The sequence below is a fragment of the Colius striatus genome, chromosome 1 (genome assembly GCF_028858725.1).
Source record: "Colius striatus isolate bColStr4 chromosome 1, bColStr4.1.hap1, whole genome shotgun sequence".
In the NCBI taxonomy this organism is placed as follows: Eukaryota; Metazoa; Chordata; class Aves; order Coliiformes; family Coliidae; genus Colius; species Colius striatus.
The window spans coordinates 22080197-22102292 of NC_084759.1; the positions used below are offsets into that span (position 1 = coordinate 22080197).

Here is a 22096-nt window from a genome sequence, read left to right on the forward strand (position 1 = left end):
GGACATGGTTAAACCGCACCCTGGGCGCGATTTTAAGCAGGTATTCAACGAAGTGCAGAATAATAACCAACTCCCTGCCCCGAGCAACGGAACGACAGGGCTGCGCGGCGGCAGTGCGGCCCCTCCCGTAACCAGGGCGGGAGCTGCGGGACTCAGGGCCCGCAGGCCCATAGCGGGCAGGACTGTTACCGCCTCCCAGCTGCCGCGTCGGTGGGCGGGGACCGTAAGCGCGGGCCCCCTCCTTGCCCGGAGAGGCGGCGCGGGCGTGCAGAGCGGAGCGCTGCTCGCAGGGCCGGCCCCCGTCCCCTCCCACCGCTCCGCCTGAGGGAGCGAGGAGGAAGGACAGCGCGCAGGCCAGAGTACCTCGGGCGCGGCTTTGCTGCGCAGCCCTGCTCCCGCCAGCTGCCGAGCTCCGCCTACCGCTGCCTGCCGGGAGCGGGGCGGGCCGGGCCGGGCCGGCATGGCGTCTGGGACGCGCCGGAAACTGCGCAGCAGCCAGGTGTGCGGCGGCGCGGGCCGCGCTTGATGCCGCCGGTCGCCCCGAGGCGACGGGCGGCGAGTGAGGGCTGGCGAGTAGCGGCCGACGAGTAACGGCCCGCGCGCCGCGGCCGGGGCCGCGCCTGCGCCCGCCGAGCGCACGTGCGACGGGGACGGGCGGCGCGGGAAGGCCGCGGAGGGGAGGCGGGCGGCCCCGCCGCCGGGGGAGCGCCAGCCCGGCCGCCGGGGGAGCGCCAGCCCGGGCAGCGCGGCGGCGAGCAGCAGGTGAGAGCGGGGCTCAGGCCGCGCCGCGGGGCCCGGCCGGCATGGGGGGCTGGCGCCGCGGGGGGTGGGAGGCGGCCCCGGGGCAGGCTGTGGCGGTGCCGGGCCCTGGGGCGGGCTGCTGGGGTGCCGGGTCCGTGCGCTGCGGCGGAGCGGTTGTCTCACGGGTTTCTAAATGCCGACTGAGTATTTCATGTCAGTAGCCGCAGGGTTAAGGCGAGCGTTCCGTCTGCGCGAGTAACGCTGCCTGAAGCGCTCTCTAGTAAAAGATGCACTTGGTCAGGTTCTAGAACGCGCACACGTGTATTCATATATTCCCCTTGCACATGTTCCGATAATGAACTCTTCTGCAGTCATTTCCACAGCATGTGGATCGCTCTGGATGTGGATTAAGGACTAAGGAGGCAGTTTGCTCATAGGTCTATCTGAAACAGTCGAGCAGCTTTTGGTGTTAAAGGAAGGGAAGCAACCAACACATGGGCCCAGCACAGCCCCTTGCAGCACCTCTCTGCCCCTTGTTTCACTGCCTGAGGTCTGAGACTGAAGCGCTGAGACCCACACTAGGTCTCTTCCTGAAATCTTGCATCTGTTAGCAGCAGCTGTAATAAACTGCAACAGTTTGGGCTATATTTTTCCCATACTAACTCATATATTTTTTTCAGAATGATTTGTCAGCAGGGCATGTGGTCCCTGACCCTTGTCATTCACTTATAAAAGTGTTGTCATACGAGGAGGTTTAAGGGAAATCAGACTGTGGAAGAACCATTTGGAGCAGTGGAGTTGTAATATTGTATACTGGTTTATTTTTCAGCTTCATCAGTTTTCTCTTTATTTGCCTTAGCCTGTGTTAGGCGTCTTGCAAGAAATAAATTTTTGTTTGATTCCACATAGGGGAGATCTGCAGTTATGCTCAGCATTTGCAGGCTATCCTATAGGGAGAATTAATTTGTGACAGCATTGCAGCCTTGCTGTCTTGTTACTGTTGCACTTAATGGAATGATTTTTGTGTCCAAAATTATAAGGGGAAGGTGACTATGATTCATATATTTATAGTTAGGACCTCCGATGAAGAAAAAACTTAATACTCTGATTTCTTCTTGAAGAAGAATGGAGAGGTAACTAATAATACAGTGGAAATTTATCCTTTTGGTTTTTTGTTCTCAGAGTTCTGATTGCTTCTTTTCATCTTTTGAATATCCCCTTGATGGAGGAAAAGTTTGTAAGGCAATTTACAATGTCATTTTGAAGTATCCCTTTAGAAGGTAAATGAAGAAGAGATGTTCTATTCACCGCAGTGTAGTCAATGTTCTGTCACCTGCTTACTGCAGTTAGTGACTTATTTTTAAGTTACTGTTTCACGAGGTACAGCTCACTAATATCTAAAAGTCAGATTCCCCCTTACCACATAATCATGCAATGGTTTGGGTTGGAAGGGATCTTAAAGATCATCTATTTCAATCTCCCCTGCCATGGGCAGGGACACCTTCCATTAGACAAAATTACTCAAAGCCCCATCCAACCTGGCCTTGAACACTTCCAGGGATGGAGTATCCGTGGCTTCTCTAGGCAACCTCTTCCAGTGCCTCACCTTCATCATAAACAACTTCTGCCTTACACCTAATCGAGGTATCTCCTCTTTCACTTTATAGCCATTACCCCTTGTCCTACACACCCTTGTAGAATGTCCCTCTCCAGCTTTCTTGCAGGCCCCTTTAGGTGCTGGAGGGCTGCAATAAGGTCTCCCTGGAGCCTTCTCTTCTCCAGGCTGAACAGTCCCACTCTGTCAGTCAGTCTTCACAGGAGAGGCGCTGCAGCTATCTGATCATCTTCATGGCTCTCCTCTGGACCTGCTCCAACAAGTCCATGTCCTTCTTGTGTCTGGAGTTGAGGGGAGAATGGGCTCACCTTCCTGGCCATGCTGCTTTTGATGCAGCTCAGGGTATGGTGGGCTTTCTGGGCTGTGGGCTCACACTGCTGGCTCATGCCAGTTTTTCATCCACCACTGTCCTCAAGTCCTTGTCTGCAGGGCTGCTCTCATTCCCTTCATCTCCCAGGGGCCTGATACCAGGATTTGCCCTGACCCACGTGCACGACTTCGCATGTGGCCTTGTTGAACTTCATGAGGTTTGCATGGGCACATTCCTGAAGCCTATCACTCTGGATGGTATCCCTTCCCTCCGGAGTATCAGCTGCATCACTCAGCAGCTGGTGTCATCCAAAAACTTGATGAGGATGCCCTGTTCCCACTATGTCATCAATGAAGATGTTAAAACAGTGTTGGTCCCGTTACCAGCCCCTGAGGATATCACTCATTACTGGTTTCTACCTGGGACATTGAGCTTGGATTGAGCTTGGGACATTGGATGTGGCCATCCAGTCAGTTCCTTTTGCATCTAACAGTCTGTCCATCAAACCCATGCCTCTTCGATCCTTCACCTTTTCCTTTCTGTTTTCTGCCCGGTCAGTTCTCTAGCTCGTCATACCTTTTTGTGTGCCAATTTAACTCACTTGAGTAGCAGAAAAACTTGAGCTTTACTGAGTTTTTGCAGTTTTGTGAGTTCATTTAGCTTGTGGAAAGTCTGATGAGAATGTGAGCTGTCACAGAAGGTACAGGGAGAGAAAGAAAAGGGAAGAAACACACCTGTTCTATGGCAGTGAGCTGTTAGATCACCTCATCCACTCAAGGAAGCACAACCATAGTGTTAATAATTATACCAGGTCCATAGCGTGTTTTGCATTACATTTGTCAAGTATCCAAGATAAAAGGAGGAATGGCATAAAAGGCTTAAAACAGGACCCAATAAGCTGGAAAGCACGTTCCCATGTACTTTCCCATCTGTAATGCAAATTTGACACATTGCCACAGTGGGTTGTTTCAGCACTTGGTACAGCAGTCTTTTAATTGTCTGTTTTTCTTGGCAGCTGTTGATCTGATGCCCAATTTGTGTGCACTGTGCAGAGATCACTGATAACTTGCTGTAACGTTACAACTACTGAAAAATACAGGCAGACCACTTGGTGCCACTCTGCATATCTAGTACTGGCAGACCTGTTTAATTTGCTTGTCATATTTATGGCTGTGAAATGAAAGGACTATTATGTTCAGTGTTTATTATATTCATAAGTGCAACAGGTTTTAGACTCTAGTACTTTAGTACTGTTGCAGGGTGATTATAGTTGGGGGGTTATTGTACATTTTAGAACAGTATTTAAGCTTTAAAAATAAGATTAGAAGTAACAGAGAATATGTTGGTGAAAAAAAATACTTGCTTTCCATTTGAGATGGAAGACAGAGAAAGTGGAGACTTGCAAAGAAAGAGAGTTTTACAGAACCAGGGCATGTGTAAAAAGGAATAACCTGCAGGTCGTTAGCATTAACTTACCTTTTTGAGTGTGTTGTATTTATGTGCTGAAAAAAATGCCTAGAGTTCCAGTCTAGGTGGTGTATATATTTTATTTACTCTGGAGAGCTGAGACTGCCTCAGGACAATTGACTAAGGAATTGACTTGTTGACCTGAAGAAGTTAGCAACATTTTCTTGCTAGCTATAGCATGGAGAGTAAACCTGTTCTGTGCTTTAGTGTGATTGATACCTGCACAATTTGATTTTGTTTTTTAAATAGAATTACAAGTTCCTGGATAGACTAAATGTAAAATGACAGAATTGAGTCACAATGATGGTGTTTTTGCTATTGTGGAGAACTGGAGAGCTTGTCTTTCCTTTATAGTCCAAGAAGCTTGTATACTTGTAGCTAATTAATTCATTTCAACCTGGAGTGCACCCAGGACCATGCTGCTTCTTGTACACCTTCCAATTCTCCTTTGAAAACTAAACATGCACCCTGAGGCACATGGGTTGATATTTTTATGTTCTTACCTTCTCTTATAACTGTCAGGTTTATAAGTTGTGGTAGAATGTCTTTGCGTGCTGCAGCCTGCTAAGACTGAAAAGCACTGCTGGATACATTCAAAGTGTCAATAAGACATATCATACTCTCATTTTGACCCTCTCTTAGTAGCCATTGGGGACTAGTTTGATGAAATGAGTTGTTACTTTTTCCTACTGTTCTTTTTTAATTCACTCTGCTGCTTTTTAGCATTCTGTCGAGTTCTGTAGTGTCTCTCCTTGCCCAGTGATTTTGGATTGAACTGGTATTTACCAGGTCTTTAAGGAGGACTTCGGTGCCAGTGAAGGAAAGGACTTAAGGAGCTGCCTTCTCATGTGCACCTGGTTCATACGGAACTTGTCCTGCACAAATGCCTATGTGTGTGATACGTGAGGCAAAATTTGCCCCTGGAATTGAGAAATGGTTTGAAATAGAATATTCAATGTCACTTCTAAAATAACTGTGGTGGAACTGTAGTTTGCTAAGAGGTCTGTAACGTTGTTAAAATAACATTAGGACTTTCCAAAAAGTGGCAATAGCAACAGGATGCCCTTCTGTAGTTAAATTGTTACATTTTCAGGATAAACTTTTAATAGCTTGATATGCAATAAACTCGGTGTTTTGAAAGGCACAACAGCGGGCCGGTTGTTCCTGTTAATCTTCCATAGCAGCCCTCTATAACTGTATAGAGTCTTATTGCAACTATTTTTAAAGACATGGTTCATTCTGAGGGTTAGATACAGTAAGCTGAGATGCCCAGGCAGAGACATCCACGTTTCTGCATAGTGTAGTGCACTTGGAAAATTAGGGAGACCTTCTAGAGTGCAAAGAATAGATAAGCTTGTGAATTCAGGGCCTAAAGCCGTTAAATCTGTTGTGTAGCTTAAAGTGTCTTAATTTTGAGTTTATAATCTGCACTAGAAAACAAGTATTTTCAGTTGACAAAAAACTCTTCTGAATTCATTTCCACAGAATATACAGGCTGCATTATTGTGGGTAATTTTTTTTTTTCCACAAATTTAATCTCTTGTTTTATTCACTTCTTATTTTTCAGGACACTTTGAAAAATCCTTAGTGGTCATGACATTGTTACAAGTGACATAAATTAGCCAGTGGCTCAGAATGATGGATACCCAGAAGACTACAAATGGTTTGCAAGTGATTGGAGAAGGGACTGGTATAGGGAAATCGACACTCCACATGGTGGGGTATTTGGGAAAAGTCAGTTGAAACTTGTTTTACATGTGTGCAAAGTTCATATTTTTCTCTACTTTGAGAGATTTTTAATTGGTCTTAATTTAAAAAAATAAAGAGATTTCTCAAAATTGTTTTCCACGGAAATCTATAACAATGGCGAAAGATTGTTCCAAGTGAATCTGTGCCTGGGATTTTTTTACTGGCACGATTTCTACAACTGTGTGCATTCCTGTGAAAATTGATTTGTCTTTCAAAGATCTGAGCTTGTGTTCCCTGGCAATAAATGTCATGGTGGTTTAGTTCAAGTAAAATGAAGTGTTGCATAATTGTGTTTTTAAGGAGATCTTTCTAAATATTTCGATATTTAAGTCAAAAGATACATTTATTTAGAATTCTACCATGCAAATATATATATGTATCTTATAAATACTTTAAAGAAACCCTCAATCTGGTTTACTTTATCGTATTACATATTATATATAAAAGTTGCACAATGATTTCCTATCTTCGTATGTATGTATGTCTTACCTTGGGATCATATATTAAGTATTTAAATTTATGCTGCCTTTTTTTCTTTCTTTCAGCACTGTAAACCCATAGAAACAACTGCACATGAGTATTGTCCAGTGTGCAAAGAGAAGGGCCAGCTCCAGGGTTTACGCACTTACCGCATTAATTTTCAGGAGTCCATTTTTCTTTGTGAAAATCCTCAGGTATTATACTAATTAACAGTTTCATTTGGTTGTACAGAGGCCTTTCATAGAATGGTAGGGGTTGGAAGGGACCTTTAGAGATCATCTAGTCCAACTCTCTGCAGAAGCAGGTTCACCTAGATCAGGTCACATAGGAACATGCCCAGACGGGTCTTGAAGGTCTCCAAGGAAGGAGGCTCCACAACCCCTCTGGGCAGCCTGTGCCAGGGCTCCTTCACAGTGAAACAGTTTTTTCTTATGTTTAAGTGGAAGTTTTTGTGTTCCAGCTTCATCCCATTACCCCTTGTCCTGTTGCTATCTACTGTAGAAAAAAGGGATGTCCCAACCTCCTGACACCCACCCTTTAGATATTTATAAATGTTAATAAGATCTCCCCTCAGTCTCATATTTTCTAGGCTAAACAGCCCCTTTGCCTTAGCAATTGCAACTATTTAAGTTCAAGATTGTTAGTGATAAGCAGAATGTTGACATAGGACCCCTCTGAATCCATATGTTGGATGACATTTGCCTGTATGTAGACAAAAACACAACTAACCTGCGTAAGTGCAGTTTTTAGGCATAGATGGCTACCCTCAATACTTAAAAAGAGTAGTTTAAAATTAATAAAGGACAGTTTCACCTATGTTACAAGGCAATACATGGTACTAAGTAAATCTTTGTACAAATCCAAATACAAGGCCAAAATTTGACGATCCATGTAACTAACACATGACTTGCAGGTGTGAGCCTCACATTTTCCCTTCTTTAGGTCTGGGTCATTACCCAAGTAGGTTTGTAATTAAAATTAAAGTTTTTCCCCCCCTTTTTTTTTCCTCTTTTAAATTTAACCCTAGCTGGATTTCTGTGCTGCTTGATATGAGAGTCATGATTGTAATGCTTCATGTATGTGGGAAGTGTATACCATTCCCATATGGACTGCAGCCCTTTAAATTAGTAGAGACTAGACTAGATATGGGTCTCAGAGCTGCTTTTTCCATCCCTCCCTGCTTTTAAATAATCACAGTATCATTCTAGAGGTTGGTAACAGCAATTTCACTATATTTATTTTGCAGGATATCTATATATCTAAGACCCTACTAAGTACTTGATCTAATGCATCAGGCTACCCTGAAAGATACCCTGCCAGTTTTGGCACCAGGAGTCCTTCAGACATGGGATAGTGATGCCAAATCTGTATCCTAAAGGAATTGATTTAGCAGAATCAGAGAAGAGGACTCTCCTTAGCAAGATGAGATCATTTTCAGTGTTTGGAAGCATTTACTGGAAAAGCAGTGCTGATTATCACTATCAATGTAATTTCGTTGCAATTGCTTATAAAACAGTGGTTGGATACATATGTTGAATTTATGTATTAGTTTCATTTAAATATGACTTTACAGAATTCCTACATTCCATTTTAACAGTATGTACTTTTTTAAGGTCTTGCTCACCTGAAACTGCTTTGTAGACTTCGCTATAACTTTCTTCTCTTTCTTTAGTGTATCTACCCACTTGGTTATAAACCATTAAGCAGCATAATTACTTCTGCCGATTCAGAAAATCATCAGGCTTCATCTATTCAGAAGAAAAGGAAATTGTGTGGCATCAGTGACTTGTCTCCTGTTGAATCGTATCCAAAAAAAGCAAGAACTAATAACGTGGTAAATACTGAGCACACTATTAACACAGACCCTGTTGTCAAATGCTATCAGAATGGCTTATCTATCCCCAAGTCAAGCCTACATGATGTGTTACAAAAGGAACACCAAAAACCTGGTAACAACGTGGAGTCCTGCGTGCAGAAGGTGGATTTTGAAACAACCACCAATACCAACAGCTATCAAGAAAGTCTGCCTGAGACTTCTAGTCCCAGAACACAACTCTTGCCAAATTCTGAGCTTTGCTCAAGAGCATCCAGAGCTGATAAAGCTTCTGCTGATAACACAGATGTATGTCTTCAGTGGAGAAACACGCATAACCTGTGTTGGTTAGATTGTATTTTATCAGCACTGGTACACTTAAAAACGCTAAAAGTTGCTCTAGCAGAAGAATCTAGTGATGAAAAATGCTTACTCCAGAAACTCTTAACAAAGTATAATCGTGCATCTGTGCTCCTGAATACCTGTGAAAGGAGTAAAGTGAAAGGTAAGTTTACGTGCTGTTTCTTCATATTTGGGCTGATGTGATTTGTTACAAAGATGTGGAATTTAGTAAGTACAGTGTGCTTAGATATGCCTCCAATATATTTCAGGATCACAAAGGTGATTCATTTGAGTTATGACTGATTACCATGAGTTTGCAGAGTAGTGTGCTTTATATAATAGAATCATGTTGACCTCTGAAATTGTTTTTCTTGGGACAAATGTGGATATTTTGAAAGCATCAGACATAAAGCATGAGTTCTTTTTCATATCCCACATAGGGGATTTGGGAATTCTTCATATAATTGAGCTTTACTTTGGTCTCCTTCCCCTCTGTTGGTTAGCATATTAGGATGCTGTTGTAATCTTGCTCTTCAGAGTAGTTTCTGGTGGTTCTTGTTTCTAGTTTCCTTGTAGAAATGGGCAGTTGTTGCCTTGTCGCACCAAAAATACTGAAGCTGGGAACATGTGTTCTCTTCTGTCTCCAGCTGTGCTCCTTGAAGGAATGTTTCCCTTGAGGTCTGCAATCTGCTGTGGATGATAGTGCTTCGCAAACAGTTTCAGGCAAAATTTGTCAAACACCTTAACCTGGTTCATATTGACTGGAAGAGGCTAATGTATACTCACATGTGCAACTCAACAGGTTCAAGAACAAACCTCCAAGCAGGCAGCAATGACCACTGTCAGGCAGCCTGGGGCAACCTTCTGGGCAGCACAGCTGGAGTCAGGGGAGGATGTGGAAAAACCTGTGGGATGGGATAAAGACAGTTTAATAGGTAAAATGAAAGGCATGTATGCAAGCAAAGCGAAACAGGGAGTCAATTCCCCACTTCTCATGGTCAGGCAGGTGTTCAGCTATCCCCAGGACAGTAGGGCTTCGTCATGCCTAACGGTTACTGGGCATGACAAACACCCCCCTTTCCATCTTCTTCCCCCAGCTTTATGTGCTGAGCATGATATTCTATGGCTTAGGATATCCCTTGGGTGAGTTGGGGTCAGCTGTCCCAGCTGTGTTCCCTCTCAGCTTCTTGTGCACTCCCGGCCTCCTTGCTGGTAAGGTGAGAAGCAGAAAAGGCCTTGATGCTGTGCAATCACTGCTCAGTGGTAACAAAGTCATCTTGGTGTTACCTACACTGTTTTCATCACAAATTGTAAACATAGCCCCATAACAGCTCCTATGAAGAAAATTAACTCTATCCCAGCCAAATCCAGCACGGTGTGATGCTGTCATCTACTAGTCTGGCCTTTGATCATTTTCTATGCTGTTGATTTAGTCTAAGACTCTTGGTTTTTCTTAGTCCTCTTGAACTGACCCATTGGTATCATAAATCTAAACTTCTGAGGGATGATCTTTTAGAGACGATACAGATTTGTGGTTAGCTAGTACCTTTCATGAATTTCTTGTCATTGTTTTTTAAGACATTCCAGTAAAAGTGTGTCTTTGAATATAATTCAGACTGTAGTCCCAGAACAGCATTATTTAACTTGAAGAATGTCATATGCTTCCTGGGAAAAAAAATAGGTTTATCAAAAATGACTTAGTCCATCTTATGACAGACTAAACATACTATTCTACAGAGGAAAAAAAATCCCCAAAAGATTCTAAAGTAGTTAATGTATTCTGCTTGCCAGAAAGTCAGGCTGCTTGATTTTAGATTTTCAACTTGGAAGCCCTCTACCATCACAGAACCTGAGATGTTTTTCTTTCCCCTCTGTTGTGCTCTGTTTGCAAAGAAACTCTAGTGTGCAAGAACCCTTAAATAGGGATGTTAAGTGTTGGAATATAGTGCCATTAGAGGTAATTTAAACCTTTGATTTCCAGGAATTGCTGCAAAATGAATTTGTTTATTTCGGCAACAGTAGAAAGGGATTGGATCAAGAGTATTGGTGTAGAGAATAAGTGTAGTATTTATTCTGCCCTTCTGTACAAGTTTTCAGCATCTTTAATACATAGTCCTTTCTAAAGATATTCAAAAGCTATAGAGCTGCAAGGAACTTCTGTTTACCTCTTTTTATATACATAGATTTTATAAATAACCAACCATTAAGCACTGTGCAGCCACTTGTTCACTTACCCTGCCCACCCCAGTGGGATGGGAACAGAATCAAAATAAAGAAAGTTAAGATAAAGACAGTTTAATAGGACAAAAAAAAGAGAGGGAAAATAATAATAGAATGTACAAAACAAGTGATTCACAATACAGTTGCTCACCACTCACTGACCAGTGCCCAGGCAGTCCCCAAGCCTCACTGTCCACTGGTCAACTCCCTTCAGTTAATATATTGAACATAAAATCATATTGTATGGAATAGCCATTTGGCTACTTGGGGCCAGTTGTCCCAGCAGAGTCCCCTCCCATCTTGTGTACCCACAGCCTCTGCTGTCAGGGCAGTGTGAGAAGCAGAAAAGTTCTTGACTTGGTATAATTGCGTAGCAACAACTAAAACATCAGTGTGTTACCAACATTATTCTCCTCTTCAATCCTAAGAGCTGGCACAGCACTCTGCCAGCTATTATGAAGACAACTTTATTCCAGATGAAACCAGGACACAGCTATTATTGTAAACCTTTCCTTTAATTTGTGTAGATTGTGATCATGATTGTGTAGAAGAAGTTAAATTCTTGCTTATGCTTAAATAATGTGCCTGTGTAGAAACAGTGTTTCTTGCAAATTTAAGACACACACTAAGATACATAAACTACATTTCTAAAAATAGTAAAAAACGTTTTTTTAAGACTGACTTAGAAAGTATTTTATCTAGAACAGCACACTTAACTGTTTTATTATTAATTGTATAACATAATTGGAAAGCATATAAGTAAATTTTTGTACTTCAGATGCTAATGTTTAGACTTTCAAATGTACTCTTAATCTCTGAATCTCCAGGGCTTGTAATGTCTGGTTACACTATCTTTAAATGTTGTTATGTCTACCTGTTGGTGCATACTCTTAGCTATAATTTAAGTAAGGTCAAGTGATTCTTGATTATCAGGCTGCAGTAAAATGTGTGTAATGAGTTTAAATTCCTCTCTAATTTTCAAATTAATTAATACCGAGCATTGACTATTTTACTAACAGTTTTAGGCCAGTCTGGTTCAAAATGAAAACCATCAGTTTGCAGAGTGAATGAGGACATGTTGGGGGTACTTGTACTTGTGTGTGTGAAAGGATTGGGGTGTTACACATAAATACATGGAGATATATACTTTTTTTTTCCATAGATGTTCTTCCAAGGGCAGAATCTCATCTCAATGAAGTCAGAAACAGAATGTTTACACAGCTTCAGACTCGACTTAAGTGTGAATTGGGTAAGTGATTAATGCAGCTACACCTAAAGCCTTGCATGTCAGTACATAAAAGCATATATGTACATCTGTATACAAAGCTCTTTGCAAATACCTTTATGTTTATTGGTGACATGCATGTACTTTACAGTATGATCAGGTGGTCTGTCCCTTGACTGGTTTTGAGTTTGAGAGCATAGTCTCGTCTTTCAAACTATACTGTAGGTCACAAAATTGTCATTGGTAACAGCCTAATAACATGGATCAATCCTTTTGCTGTGAGGATTAGAAATACAGCCTCAAAGGGACAACTGGAATTAAAATCATAGCGATAAGCTTATCCTCTTTTTTTTGAATTACTGAGAGCTACTTTCAAACGTTTGGTGACTGTTTTTTCTGCCCCATTTTTGAAGGTAAGAAGGAGAGTCCAGTGTTTGCTCTCCCTCTGCTCTTACAACTGGATGAACAAGCAGAGAAGCTGTTCTTGCATTCCTGTTCCTGGAAGTTTGAATGTCTTTGTTGTGGCTACAAATACCAGGACCGGTGAGATTTGGTTTTTTTCAAAGTAACTTCTATATAACTGTTCTGCCTTACCTTTTAAAATCTGTATACATTGCTTGATTTTCTTCAGATCTCCAAGATTTGTACAGCTTAAGCTTGTTGGTGAAGTTTTACATGATCCACTTTTTTAGTCTAGTGTCCGCAAATAGTTTACTGCTGTGTCATGTCTTAGTAAGTCAGGTGATCGCTGAGGACAGACATTACAGGTAACCCTGAGTCACTCTGATATTTTGCTGAGTGTGCAAATTGCTGTCATTCTAAGGAATAAATGCCTAGTGCACTTTTGAAGAATATCTCTTTAATATTCATTTGGACTACGAAGAATGAGAGATTCTCTTAACATAATTTATCAATTTTCAAATAGTATCACAGGGAAGTATTTTCATGAGAAGTGATTTAATACCCTGTAGCTGCTGGTACATGCTAGTAATTTAGGCTTCTCTCAGTCAACAGAAAGAAAGACACCTGCAGAAGACAACTCACTTTACTTGAAAAACACCTGTTTCTATCCACTACCTTTGGTTTTTACAATAAAATTCTAGGTCCTCAAGTGAGATGAGATTAATATTCTTTGTTACTCTGCCAGCTAATGTGTAGTCCTAGTTAACAGGCTGTGTTCCAGAGCCTTTGTTACGTATTGTAGGTTTTGGGGTTTTTTTTAAGTTGAAAAGTCTAGGTTAGGTTGAATATAAAGGAAGTCTTTTCTGTGGCTAGTGAATGAATAAACTACATTATTTCACTTTAATAGCCCATACATTGTATTTTTACACAATATAACTTCTGTGTAATCTCTGCTCTGCACATACTATTTTTTGAAAGCAAGACCTTGTAGAATATGGATTCTGGGGTGAATTGTTTCCACTTCCTTCTCTCCTTGTGTATCTCTACTAGCTAGTAAATTATGCAGATCCTGGTGCAAGCTCTGTCTTATGTTGGAAAGGAAACAGTGATAACATGCTGAGGGAGAAAGAGCAGATAATGTGCAACTGAAGGCCACAGAGCTGCTGAAAACAGATGGCGACTGATACCGTTCCACAGAACTGAATTTAGTGCTGACTTGGATGTGATGCAGTCACAGTGGAATTCACACAAATGGAAATGGCATAAATATTAATAGAATTTGGCTTTGTCATAATGTTTTTGTGACTTTTTTCTCCTGGTAAAGTGTGCATAGTTATTGTTTTCTGCTCAGCAATTCAACTCGCTCTTTTTCTCTGTGTGTGTACACCCAGGTTTAGGAAAACACTAACAACATTCACAAACATCATCCCTGATTGGCATCCACTTAACGCTGTTCACGTTGGACCATGTAGAAACTGTGGTGATGGATCTCAAAGAAGACAAATGATTTTGGAAAAGTAAGTTTGAATACGTGAACTTCAAAATAAAAGACACTGAATTCTGAGAATTCCTTTATTGAACATATCACATTCAAAACCAAATGATTATCTTGGGCTTACAGAGTTTCTAAACTTGAAACTTTGATAAATACTCGCTTTTTAAGATTTTGGATCGTTCTGAAGTGCTGATACAGAAAATAGTGTTTGTTAAACGTGAACCATAGAGCAGTGTTTAACGTGACCGACCTATGTGTTTGAGCTAGGTCGTAAGTACTTACTGGTAGTAAATGCATCAACTGATTATCCACTGTCAGCCTTTTCATAACCCACTGTGGGAGGATAAAGCTGTTGTTTGATTATGCTATACTAGTTTGACTGGGGAACAATGTCCTTTCCTGCTGTGGTTATGTCACAGTTGTCTCCCATTTTTTTCACCTTTTCCCCACTCTCAAAATCCCTTATGTGGTGTTGATTTTTATTTCTCTAATCTATAATGAAATGGAATATCCAGTTGGGATATTCTTAGCCCATGACTGCTGTGCAATCTGAGGAGTCCTGTAGAAGTAGAACAGTAACAGCAGGACAACATACTCTTTGAGATGCCTTGCTTTTTCACTAGAAACTTTTGAGACTCTTTTGTTGTAATAAACTGATTATTTATTGTTTCTTTATTAGAGTACCCTCAATATTAATGTTCCACTTCGTAGAAGGCTTGCCACATAGCAACCTGAAGAACTATTCATTTCAGTTTGAAGAAGACACCTACCAAATAACATCTATTGTTCAGTATCAAACAGATAAGAAGCACTTCATAACCTGGTCTTTGAATCCTGATGGTAAGAACTATAAATTCTGTTATAATACTTAATGAGTCTACATCAAATGCTGTTCTATGAGTTAATGCAATTTGGTCAACAGTCCATATATAACACCAAGGATTTATTGTGTTCTTGGACTTCATATTGAAATGTTGTGAATAATTGTGGGAACTTTGTTACTCAAGGTGAAGGTTTCAGTTTGGTTAAGCTGATTTGTTCAATGGTCTTCTTGTCCTATACTGTACTCCCTGACTAAAGTTATTTGGGTAAAGCTATTTCCTTTCGTAGCTTTGTAAAGTTGAAGAATGCAGTCTGAGCACGGCTGTGGGACAGTTGATATTGGTTATTTTGAAGCCAGTTATTAGTCCATTTTTGGCTGGGAGAGAACATATAGAACTACCAGCATTAATGAAGTGTCTTTCCATTTCTGAACTTAACTGCACCTGAGAGGTGGGAGGCACAAATCCATGCTAGAAACATTACTAATGGTATGATGACTGTACCACTGATGGGAACTCTATAATCAGAGAAGGTGAAAAGTTCATCTTTTGAGTCTCATGCTTCTGTAGTGAGAACAGAGCACAGTCTTGTCAAGTGTTGACATGAAAATTGTCCTGAGAAGTGCATGTTTAGCAACATAGTATACATCATATGTATCTATTTTTAAATTCTTAAAGATGTAAAATATTTGCCCATGATCTGTGAACAATTTGCAGATGATAAGGCAGATTATTAAAACGTGCAGTTTCTCTTAAATCACAGTACCTCCCACCCAGCCAATGTAGAGATCTACAGACAAACTTAATTTGAGAGGGTGGTTCTTCTCACAGACCTGTGCAGGTGTCTTCAGACAGGATGTCACCATCATTAGCTCAGTCAAAAAAGCCCTTAGCTTTGTTTTTTGGTTCACCTGCTCTGACCTGTATTAATATTGCTACAAGTTCTACTACTTGTGCTTCATAGAATCACAGAATCTTAAGGGCTGTAAGGGACCTCAAAAGATCATCTAGTCCAACCCCTTAACAAAGCAGGGCCACCTAGAGTAGGTTACACAGAAACTTGTCCAGGTGGGTTTTGAATGTCTCCAGAGAAGGAGACTCCACACCCATCTGGGCAGCCTGTTCCAGTGCTCCCTCACACTCACACTGAAGTTTTTCCTTGTTTTGTTTTTTTTTTTGGAACCTCTTATGTTCCAGCTTATACTCACTGCCCCTTGTCCTACCATTGGACATCACTGAGAACAGCCTGTCTTCATCCTCCTGACACTCACTCTTTATGTGTAAACATTAATGACATCACCCCTCAGTCTCCTTGAAGCTGAAGAGCCCCAGCTCCCTCAGCCTTTCATCATAAGGGAGATGCTCCTCTCCATCATTCTTGTGTCTCTGCACTGAACTCTCTCCAGCAGCTCCCTGTCCTTGAACTGAGGGGCCCAGAACTGGACACGGTATTCTAGATGTGGTCTCATGAGGACAGAGGAGAGGGGGAGGAGAACCTCTCTCGATCTAATGCCCACAGCCCTTCTAATACACCCCAGGATGCCATTTGCCTTCTTGGCCATGAGGGCACATTGCTGGCTCATGCTCATCCTGCTGTCCACCAGGACCCCCAGGTCCCTTTCCCCTACACTACTCTCTGAGTTCATTCCCCAACCTGTACTGGTACATGGGATTCTTCTTTCCCAGATGTAAGACTCGACACTTGCCTGTGCTGAATTTCATTAGATTTCTCCCTGCCCAAACAGAGATCTCCAAGTTTTCTCTGATGTAATAAAGAGTGGAGAGGAAAAAAACCCCTTTATTTTCTGCTTGTCAAGGGAACGGGTTAATAAAAATATTTGACAAGTGTCTGAGGATAGTGACTTCAATTTTGAAAGTCTCTGAGTCTCTATACTGGTTGTTGTTTATTTTTCAGGAACTTGGCTTGAATGTGATGACTTAAAGGGTCCCTATTGCAAGAGCCATAAAAGATTTGAAGTTCCTCCTTCGGAGATTCATATTGTTATCTGGGAAAAGAAAACATCCCATGTGCCAGAAGAATTGAATTCACAGTTCCAGAGTAAAAATATCAAAGATTCTCCTCTTAATAATGTACAGCCAAACTCAACAGTGTTTCACAGTTTTGATAACACTGTAGACAAAAGACCTGCAGAACATTTCAAAGAGGATTCTGTGAGGACTCCAGATAAGAAAGAGCAGAGGGTAGCTGAGGATGAAGATGTTATTCAGAACGGTTTAGAAAACCTGTCACATGATGATCTTGTAACACTGATGCTTGAAGAAATTCAAGATGACTCAGAAGGTAAATCACTGCTGAATGGACAGATGGTGGGAAATAAACTGGATGTTGAAATGGGCACACCGCAACTGCAAGAATCAACTTTTTCAGCTGACACTCTGTATACAGGAGAGTTTGCTGGGACTAGTCTAGTTAGGAGCAATAAATGCACGTTAGATGAAAATTCCAGCATTTTCTTACCTCTAGAAGAGTTGAACCCAGCAAACAGGACTCTTCCTGTGCCCCAAAAACACAACCTTGATCCATCTGACTCATCGCTTGCTCAAAGAACAGGTGACAAAACTAATTTACCTAACGGAGAACACAGATTAAATTCACAACTACAGCTAAACAAGAAGCTGTCACCAGTAGAGAGTATTGTACAAAAATCACCTGACCTGAAAGATGCAAGCAAAATTGTAGTTAATTCTCAGGTTGCCAATTCTGCTGCTGTCAATAAGTCCTTTCAGCCTTCACACAAAGACCAAAAAAGAGGGTTTGTAGGAAGCTGGGTAAAGAAATTATTAGGCAAGAATACTTCTTTTATGCCTTCAAGTGCCTCAGGTCTCAAGAACGAGAGAAGTAGCAAAACTCCCTCAATTCAAAAAATTAGTGAAGTGCGGTTACCAGTTAAGGGAGCGAGTAACTTTGGTGGATTTCAAAGCAGAGCTACAAAGAAAACAAGTGAGACCCCGAAGTCAGCGGTTCCTCAGAGTAATAATGCTCATCCTTTAGCAAATTTCAAAGGACTTCCTCAAAGCACTCGTCTTCCAACAGCATGTCCTACCACTATGGAAGGCCCAACTTGGAATAAGTCAGGAAGTACGTTGGGTGCCTCAGGTAAAGTGAGTCGGTTCCATTCACCCAGCTGTAGCTCTGGGAAGGCAGAAGAGTCAGACAGCGACAAAACAAAGAAACTTCGCCTAAAACTGTTAAAAAAGCTTAATGCTAAAAAGAAGAAGCTGGCTTCCCTGGATAGGCTGGCAGGGGAGCAGATGGCCCCTGAGCGAAGGGCAAGCGGTGATGCCAGCACCCCCTCGCAGGGCGAGTGCCACGGCGACGGTGAGTTGCTGCAGAGCTTCCTGAGGGAGCTGCAGTATCAGATGGATGTCGCAGAGAGCGAATCTGAGCTGCACGCCAGCTCCAGCCACAGCAGCAGTGATGAAATCCTGGCAGAACTGCTGTCCCCTACTTCAACTGTCGCGTCCTTAGAGGCTCCGAGGAGTGAAGAGGAATGTATGTACATGGAAATGGAGAGCAGCGTTGTGGCGGCCGCACCTGTGCCACCTGCAGGAATGACAAGCCAGGACCACAATTACTACAGTCCTGTAAAGGACAGTGATGTGGAACTTCATACAGTAAGCAAACCCAGCGTGAAAAAACTTGCTTTTGAAAGCCCAACAAGGGAAGATATCCTTGAAGACCTGTTCTCCATTTCAGCACCAAGTTCAATGGCAGGTGACATAGATTTACCTCATTTTGACGAGACTCTGTTTGAAACTTGGTAACTCTTGGGTTTCTTGGGTTTAAGTATCTTTCAGTATTCTGTATATTTTGAAAAAAAAGCACTATTAAATTATATTTTCTAACTAGTTTAATTGCACACTGGCTGTACTTGAACAATTTACATTGAGGATTTTTTCCTTAAAAATTTATTGCAGCAGACACAAGGTTTTAATGCATTTTATTTTTTCAAGAAGCAGTTATTTTAGCTGTCAGGTATAATGATGATATTTAATTAAAAGCTCCTACGAGTCTTATTTTTTGCTGCTTTTAATATGGAAAACTTCTTCATATTCTACTGAGTTTGAGAAATAATAAACTTAGTAGTCTTGATGATGTAATGTTGTAAGCAATACCGTGTAAGTAGTAGTGATTAATTGTATATGATCAATCCACTCCTGAAGTTACGTTATCTGACATAAAAGAGAAGTACCTTTTTGTGTTGGGGGTGTTTGCATCCTTGGATGGATACAAAGATCATTTGCAACACTAAACAGGAGGCTGGCCTTCTGTTAGGAGCTCTGTTCTTCAGCATATCTGTTCTACAGTCTCACTCTGATGCATACACCCCTTGGATCCAAGGAAGGATGGATATGTGGTAGAAATTTTCCTGTTCAAAGTTACGGCATGTACTGAGTTTTCACCCTGGTTAACTGAAGATGTAATTTGGCAGAATGTTCTTCTGAGCCAGGTTCTGTTTTAAATAAAATTAATAATATTGGGCTGGAGTTTTCAGCAATAAGAAAGAATATAAAATGTAACTTCTAGTTTTTCATAGATGCAAATTCCCTTATAAAAGGTTTCTAAGAATTAAAGTTAGCACCTATTACTGTTGTCATTAGGAGCAGAGCAGTGCACCCCTGTCCCCTGTACCAAGGAGAGGCAAGGTGTCGTGGTTTAACCCCAGCTGGCAGCTCAGCCCCTTGCTCGCTCCCCATGCACTTGTGTGAGGGAGAGAACTAGAAGAGTAAAAATGAGAAAACTCAGGGGTTGAGATGAAGACAGTTTAATAGTTAAAGCAAAAGCCATGCACGCAAGCAAAACAAAGGAATTCATTCCCCACTTCCCATGAGCAGGCAGGTGTTCAGCCATCCCCAGGACAGCAGGGCTCCATCACACCTAACGGTTACTGGGGAAGGCAAATGCCAACACTCCAAACATTCTCCCTTCAGTTTTCTTCCCCAGCTTTGCATGCTGAGTGTGGCACCACACGATACCCTGTGGTCAGCTGTCCCGTTGTGTCCCCTCCCAGCCTAGAATCATAGAACTCTTTCAGTTGGAAAAGACCTGTAAAATTATCAAGTCCAATCATTAACCTCACACTGCCAAGCCCATCCCTGGGCAGCCTGTGACAGTGTTTAACAACCTGCTCAGTGAAAAAGTTGTTCCTAATCGCCAATCTAAACTTCCTCTGGTGCAATTTGAGGCCATTTCTTCTTGTCTTATGACTTAGGAGAAGAGACTGACCTCTACTACAGCCTCCTTTCAGGTAGTTGTAGAGAGTGGATCATGTCTCCTCTCAGCCTCCTCCAGACTAAACCACCCTACGTCTCTCAGCTGCTCCTCATCAGACTTGCCTTCACCAGCCTTGTGGCCAACTCTGGACACACTCCAGCACCTCAATGTCCTTCTTGTAGTGAGGGGCCTAAAACTGAACACAGTACTTGAGGTGCAGCCTCACCAGGGCCGAGCACGGGGAGATAATCACTTCCCTGATCCTGCTGGCCACACTATTTCTGATACAAGCCAGGATGCCATTGGGCACGCTGCTGGCATATGTTCAGACAGCTCTTGATCAACATCCCCAGGTCCCTTCTGGGCAGCTTTCCAGTCACTCTGCCCGAAGCCTGTAGCATTGCCTGGGGTTATTGTGGCCCAAGTGCAGGACCTGGCCCTTGGCCTTGTTGAACCTCATACAATTGGCCTCAGCCCATCACCCCTGTGTGCCTCCACAGCCTACTCGCTGCTGGGGTGGGGTGGGAAGCAGCAAAGCCCTTGACGCTGTGAAAGCATCATTCAGCAGTAACAACACCACTGTTACTGTGTTCAGTAGAGATCCAAAACACATCCCCATGCCAGCTACTGTGAAGAAAAGTTACTCTATCCCAGTACAAACCAGCACACAATGCTAGTAAGAGGAAAGCAGAGGAAAATGTGGCAAGACAGCTGTGAGTAAGCAGAAGGGTTCACATCTTGGTGTTTCAGGATTTGTAGAGCTTCCATTTTGCTAGCTGAGAGTCTTTTTTAAACGCGTAAACATGGAGCTGAGGGTATCATATGCTTAATTTGATAAGCTGAACACTTTCCTTGTACTCAGAAATAGCAAGTCTGTGTTTCAGCCCTTTTTAGAGGTGTTCTGCATTTTTTTCATTGTTTTAGACCCTGAGTTCAAAACATTGAGTCCTCAGTCTTTCTCTTCCACCAAGTGCAGTTGAACATAATTCTTACTACAAGTCATAGCTACAGATTTAAATGGTCTTAGATTCCTTGAACCAAGTTCAAAAACTGTTTGCAAAGCTGTCAGTGGCTTCAAACTCACCTTGCCAAGCTATTTCCCTTGCAATTACATGGCTCCTTATCGAACTGGCATTTCAGGCAGTGAACAGTTTAAATCTTGAAACAGAACTCTTTGTAAAGAACAGGAGCCCCTTCTTTGTTTCAAATGTTGTAACTGGTAATGTTACAAAGGAAGGCAAAACAATGGATTCTGAATGCAAAGTGCTGGTGTACTGCTGGTGAAATGTTTGCCTGTTTGTGAATTCCCTCATTAAAAAAAATAAATGCTGACTGCAAGTAGCATTTAATTTGTCAGTGAATAAAACAGGTGCCACTGCAAGGTGTGAGGGGGGCGATAGGATTTTCCTGCAGAGTCTTCCAACCAGGCATTTCTGTACATGCAGAGCACTAAAAGGCAGCATGTTTCCCAACCCCGATGGCCTGAGACTGCAGAGGTTTCCCTGGGCAGGGGAGAGCTGCTTTCCAGCATTGCTACTGTCTGTGACCGGTGGGATCTCAGCCCTAAAGTGGGATCGATCGCAGCACAGACCACGTGAGCTTGGGGTTGGCATGGCACGGAGCATGCTGGGCAGCATGAAGGGCAGACCCCACTAGAAGATGAGGGAGTCCTGGTGGGGAGGATTGTGATCAGGGGTACATCTGCTGTGCACAGGCGCCTGGACAGAAGCAGGATTTGTCAGCATTGGCAGCACCTCTGTGAGTCCTGTGCCTGCAGCTGTGGGGGATGAGGTTGGCACACCGCTGTACCAAAGCTCCAAGGGCATATAAATAGCATTTGATATTAAAGGAAGTGTGAAACTACATCTGATAGTGCTGCAAGTTCTTTGCTGCCTTTTTTCCTGAAGTCGTTAAGGTGACACTGGGCAGATTTGTCTGTTTCCATCAATGTTTTACTGCCTATGCAAGTGACAATTTAGCTGAGATTAAATGAAAACCCCATGACCACAGAAAGCATTTGGAATGTGGTGGCTGCTGGGTTTTTTGTTCTGAGACTAGTTTCAAAATGTGTTTTTTTTCATTTGGTACAAAGAGAATGCAAAGTATTGTATTAGTTTTCTGTCAATTAGAAGTACATGAGGTAGGCATAACAGCAAGTACAATTAGCTAGCAGAAGTCAG

General features: G+C 42.3%; 1 protein-coding gene across 3 annotated transcripts; it reads left to right on the forward strand.

Moving 5' to 3' along the window:
- Positions 1-272: 272 nt before the first annotated feature.
- On the forward strand, positions 273-19189 carry USPL1 (ubiquitin specific peptidase like 1). 3 transcript variants are annotated; one of them, XM_061993427.1, is made up of 9 exons: positions 676-762; positions 5701-5867; positions 6428-6556; positions 8035-8680; positions 11900-11986; positions 12376-12505; positions 13756-13881; positions 14539-14699; positions 16596-19189. In XM_061993427.1, the coding sequence occupies exons 2-9, from the start codon at positions 5769-5771 to the stop codon at positions 18464-18466; spliced, it is 3249 nt and encodes a 1082-aa protein (XP_061849411.1). In that variant the 5' UTR covers positions 676-762; positions 5701-5768; the 3' UTR covers positions 18467-19189. The 3 variants fall into 3 exon arrangements, with proteins under 3 accessions (XP_061849421.1, XP_061849411.1, XP_061849429.1); XM_061993437.1 differs by lacking the exons at positions 676-762; positions 5701-5867 and adding an exon at positions 273-499; XM_061993445.1 differs by lacking the exon at positions 676-762 and having other exon boundaries at positions 5703-5796.
- The last annotated feature ends 2907 nt before the right edge of the window (positions 19190-22096 follow it).

What these genes read in the sequence shown, in the direction of transcription:
- USPL1 (XM_061993427.1), top strand. Translation starts at nt 5,769, where the DNA reads ATGATGGATACCCAGAAGACTACAAATGGTTTGCAAGTGATTGGAGAA. An exon ending in TTCTTTGTGAAAATCCTCAG is followed by an intron (nt 6,557 to 8,034) that starts GTATTATACTAA and finishes CTCTTTCTTTAG; the next exon opens with TGTATCTACCCACTTGGTTA. An exon ending in TGAAAGGAGTAAAGTGAAAG is followed by an intron (nt 8,681 to 11,899) that starts GTAAGTTTACGT and finishes TTTTTTCCATAG; the next exon opens with ATGTTCTTCCAAGGGCAGAA.